We start from the raw sequence: 4,037 nt of genomic DNA on the forward strand, positions 1-4,037 counted from the left end.
GGAAAACAGTGGCGAACGTCTGTCTTTAATTTTGTATTCGTTTAAACACTATGATGGTTGGCATAAAAGGGGGGGGGGGGCGAAGGGCGGTTATCAAAATTTACAGGTTAAATCGGTCTGTTCGATAATTTGAACGAAAATGAATGAAAATAGAATCAAAATAGCAGCAGATGACAAAAGCTCTCTTCTTGCTCAATCCACTGCACCGGCATTCCCCTCGATGGCAGAGTGACCAATGTTCAATTGCATTTCGGCCTGAGAGTGCCGCAGCGGATACAGATGGTCCATGTGGTCGATGAAGGGCCGCACTCCCTCGGGATTCTTCATGTACTTGGCCACGCTGAGGATGATGTGTCGATAGATCTGATGATCGCGATACGCAGCATTCGGGCGACGCTTCTGAGGTGGTCTGCAATGGAGATAAACGAGCAGTTAATGGCTAGCATGAAAGAGAAATGGGGATTGAGAGCTAAGTAAACAGCTTTGAAATGGGGTCGCTTAAATGGGTTGCAGAGTTTCAAAATATTTCAGTTTGCTCGGGAATCTAACATTTAAATAGGAGAGAGGGCATGCTAAAAATAAGGGAAGATATCAACAGTAAGTAGGAATAAGAAGGTGTCCCTTTGGAAGGTTGACTCTTAACTCTATAGAAATATATATTTCCTAGTATTCAGCCTTACCGTTCCTGGGCTCGCTGAACGACTCGTCTGCGTCGGACAATCTCAGTTCTTCGGCAGCTTTCGCAGTAGGCGAAGTAACCGCAAATGGAAATGATTATGACTGCAATGGTATAAATCAGCCAGCTCCAGCCGAGGAAGCTGCAATAGACACGCATTAGAAGTCGCAAGCTTAATATCTTTGTCTCTCTCTCTCGCTCTCTCTTGCTCTTTCTCTCTATGCTTACGTCACAAATGTTGCATTCAAATCCTTCCAGATTTGCGAGACATTCTCGCGCGAGTTCCTCTTGGCCTCGTTCCTCCAAAAGGCAAACGAGAACATGGTCCTTATATGGTTATTATTTTTTTGGAATAATTTTTGCCTACAACAAATGTGTGTCAAGAAATTTTTGTTTATTGCCAAGATGTATTTACTTGTTGTCCGTAAACTGTTTAGAGTTTGAAGTACAACGAGGCGAATTATAAGGAAAGCCTACTGGGCAAAAGCCTTTCGAAGGCATTCCTTACATTCTATTGCCAAATTGAGGTTCAAAAGAAATATAGCGCAGTCGGAAGAAACTGATTGCAAATTAAAATTTTGGGCTGAATCAAGATAGGCAGTAGATAACTTAAAAATTACAAAATACTTTAAAACTGGTGTGAGGCATGTGGAAAAGCGAATTCAATGGAATTTTCATTTGATTTTCTAGTTTTGATCATTGAAATTCTTAAACAGTGTTTAGAATTAATTAGTGGGCTGTCATCTATAGCTTATCCTTAACAACGAGGAAGTTGTTCATAATTGTTTTGCGCATTTTCATGCTTAATAAGGCGTCAAGGCCGCGCGACGTTCAGCGCTTGTTGCGATCAGTAATCGGTTGATCAATTGATCAGTTGATCAGTTGATCGCAGCGTCTAATGCTAACAAATTTGAGTCGAGATTCACTTTGTCTGTGGGAAATCTCGAATTGGCGAATTGGCGAATTGCCGATTCGTGCGCTTCCGTCAACGTCGCTTCGTCTGGGAAAGCGTGATCAAATAAATTATCTACGGAACTCTGGGGTAGCGCAGCTGAACGGTGTCAAAAGATCTTTTCAGCGCATACATTTGACAATTCGCTTGGACACATGAGCGCGATTTATGGTCGACTCTTTGGGGCATAGACAGGGACACAGATAGAGGCAGAGGTAGACACGAGGGAGGGGGAGGGGGGTTGCCCATATGACATTGCATATTGCTCCAAATTGTCGGCCCAGCCCATAAGAAAGAAAAGAAAAAATAACAAACTGTGCCTGCGTGACGGGGCAAACAAAACAAGCAAATTGCAATGCAGACAACGTCAGTTCCATAATCAAATGATCCTAACTCTCGATTCTGCTGACACATGCTGCCTCCACTCCAGTTCCAGTTTCAATTGAAATCGAAGTTCTAGCCATATGCAAATACACTATGTTGTTTTGTAAGTATATGGGGTATATTTTGATATCATTGTCTTATACTTATACTTATCATATTATTAAACAGTACAAAGCTCCTAGTATTTAACATTAGTCTAATGGAAATTTTCTGAGATAATCTATTACATAATATACATATATACATAGACTGCTCTCGTATATACTATGTAGACTCCAGAACAACAGCTATGTACAGTTTATATAAATATACAGAGTATCTCATAGTCGTTACTTAAGCTAACCACAACGCACTTTAAGTGCTTTTATATGCTAATTCATTTTCATGGTAATATTTTTTTATTCAATATTCTTTTTATTTAATAGCAAAAGTGAGAACATTTTTTAGATCACTTGTGGAGAGCACAAATTTTAGCTGAATAAATTTTAATAGAATTTTCTGAGCGGTAATTTCTCAAAGAATAATTAAAATTCGTTTTCACTGGAAGCATAAAACTTAATTTCGAATAGTTAAATTAATTTGAAGAGCCTCCACATTTCTGTTGGGGGCGCTGGGCGTTACGAAGAGCTTGTTAAAGTGCGTATACCTGGCCTGATAATCATAGGCATAAATTGTGGAAGATCTTTAAGATGGTTAGCTGTGGAGTGTTTACCTGTTCACAGTTTTCGATTCGATTCCGATTTGATTCGCTTTGAAACGCTTTGATGCGATGGCCACTTAAAACTTGACTTGACTTTTTTCGGCTCATCAAATTTCGGCTGTCAAATTAACCGAAACTGAATGGGAGATGTGTGTGATGAGGGGCGCCCACACGAAATGCAAATGAATTGTTATCAGTTAATTGTCAACGGTTATCCACATCTCTCTCTCTCTCTCTCTCTCTTTCTCTCTCTTTAACGCGTGGGTGTTCCCAACTACAATAAACGGCAGCTAATAGTCCCCATTTAATACCTTCTGTGTCTTCCTATAAAGCGCAGCTGAATGCCTGACCAAATCCTTCTGTGCACAGTGGGCACAGTTATGCACAGTCTTGCCAGAAGGGGGAGGGGGGATAGATAGTTGTCACTGCATTTGGGAAGGGCAGCGAAAACAAGTTCTTGTGGCATCTGTGTGAAAGATCGTCTCTAAATGGGCTGCTCGGCATGGCCAGGCGCAAATATTTAAGTTAACAACTCGCCACTGAAGAAGAACATGAAAAAGAAGAAGCAGAAGAGGAAGAACAACAGTGCCATAAAAGCATAAACCGCAACTGCAACAACAACAATAACAACAACGGCTCTCATCTATGCGTCTGCATCTAGCTTGCGGGGGCGCAATGTTCAAAAGCCAACAAGAGAAAAAACAGTTGTTGTTGTTTTGTCGAATTTTAGTCGAATATTGCATACTCTTGCATACTTTGTGCCTTAAATAAACTCTAATGAGAGAGAAAGAGAGATAAAGAGAACAGCAATAGATTAAGAATATATGTATATATGAATAAATTTTTCCATTTGTTACATATTCCATGAAATGTTGTAAATGATCAACAAAAAGAGTAGCGAACAACGGCCGCAACAGCGACAGCGACAGAACTGCAGCAGCGCTGCAACAAAGGAGCAAAAGCTAGAGAACAACGGCAGAAAGAGCAACTGCAGCAGAGCAGCGCCAGAAGCGGAGTAATATCCACGAAGCAAAGACTAAAAAAGAGAGAGAGAGAGCAGCGACTGCAGAGCAGCGCCTCAAGAGAGGCAGCAGCGCAGCAACAGCAACGGCTGCAATTACAGCTACAAGTAAGCATCAGTAGCAGTTGCAGTCGACGTCGCCATCGCCGTTGCAGTCGCCATCCGCGACGCACCGAAGAGCAAAGAAAGCGAACTTGCTCTACGACTGCCCAAATTTGTATTATACGCACTGAGCGACACGAAGCCACGACGATCAATGCAGCTTCAGCTTCGACTGGCCGAACGCTCGGCTGGACTTTCGGTT

General features: G+C 41.7%; 1 protein-coding gene across 1 annotated transcript; it reads right to left on the reverse strand.

Moving 5' to 3' along the window:
* Positions 1–4: 4 nt before the first annotated feature.
* On the reverse strand, positions 5–1,155 carry LOC108652114 (uncharacterized). Its single transcript, XM_018102199.3, has 3 exons — positions 905–1,155; positions 681–818; positions 5–409 (listed from the first exon to the last, which is right to left on the reverse strand). The coding sequence occupies exons 1-3, from the start codon at positions 997–999 to the stop codon at positions 193–195; spliced, it is 450 nt and encodes a 149-aa protein (XP_017957688.1). The 5' UTR covers positions 1,000–1,155; the 3' UTR covers positions 5–192.
* Between the last annotated feature and the right edge of the window lie 2,882 nt (positions 1,156–4,037).

The sequence above is a fragment of the Drosophila navojoa genome, chromosome 4 (assembly GCF_054131105.1).
Source record: "Drosophila navojoa isolate 15081-1374.11 chromosome 4, UAZ_NAV_1.0, whole genome shotgun sequence".
NCBI lineage: Eukaryota > Metazoa > Arthropoda > Insecta > Diptera > Drosophilidae > Drosophila > Drosophila navojoa.

What these genes read in the sequence shown, in the direction of transcription:
- LOC108652114 (XM_018102199.3), bottom strand. Translation starts at nt 999, where the DNA reads ATGTTCTCGTTTGCCTTTTGGAGGAACGAGGCCAAGAGGAACTCGCGC. An exon ending in TTGAATGCAACATTTGTGAC is followed by an intron (nt 819 to 904) that starts GTAAGCATAGAG and finishes TGTCTATTGCAG; the next exon opens with CTTCCTCGGCTGGAGCTGGC. An exon ending in GTTCAGCGAGCCCAGGAACG is followed by an intron (nt 410 to 680) that starts GTAAGGCTGAAT and finishes TCTCCATTGCAG; the next exon opens with ACCACCTCAGAAGCGTCGCC.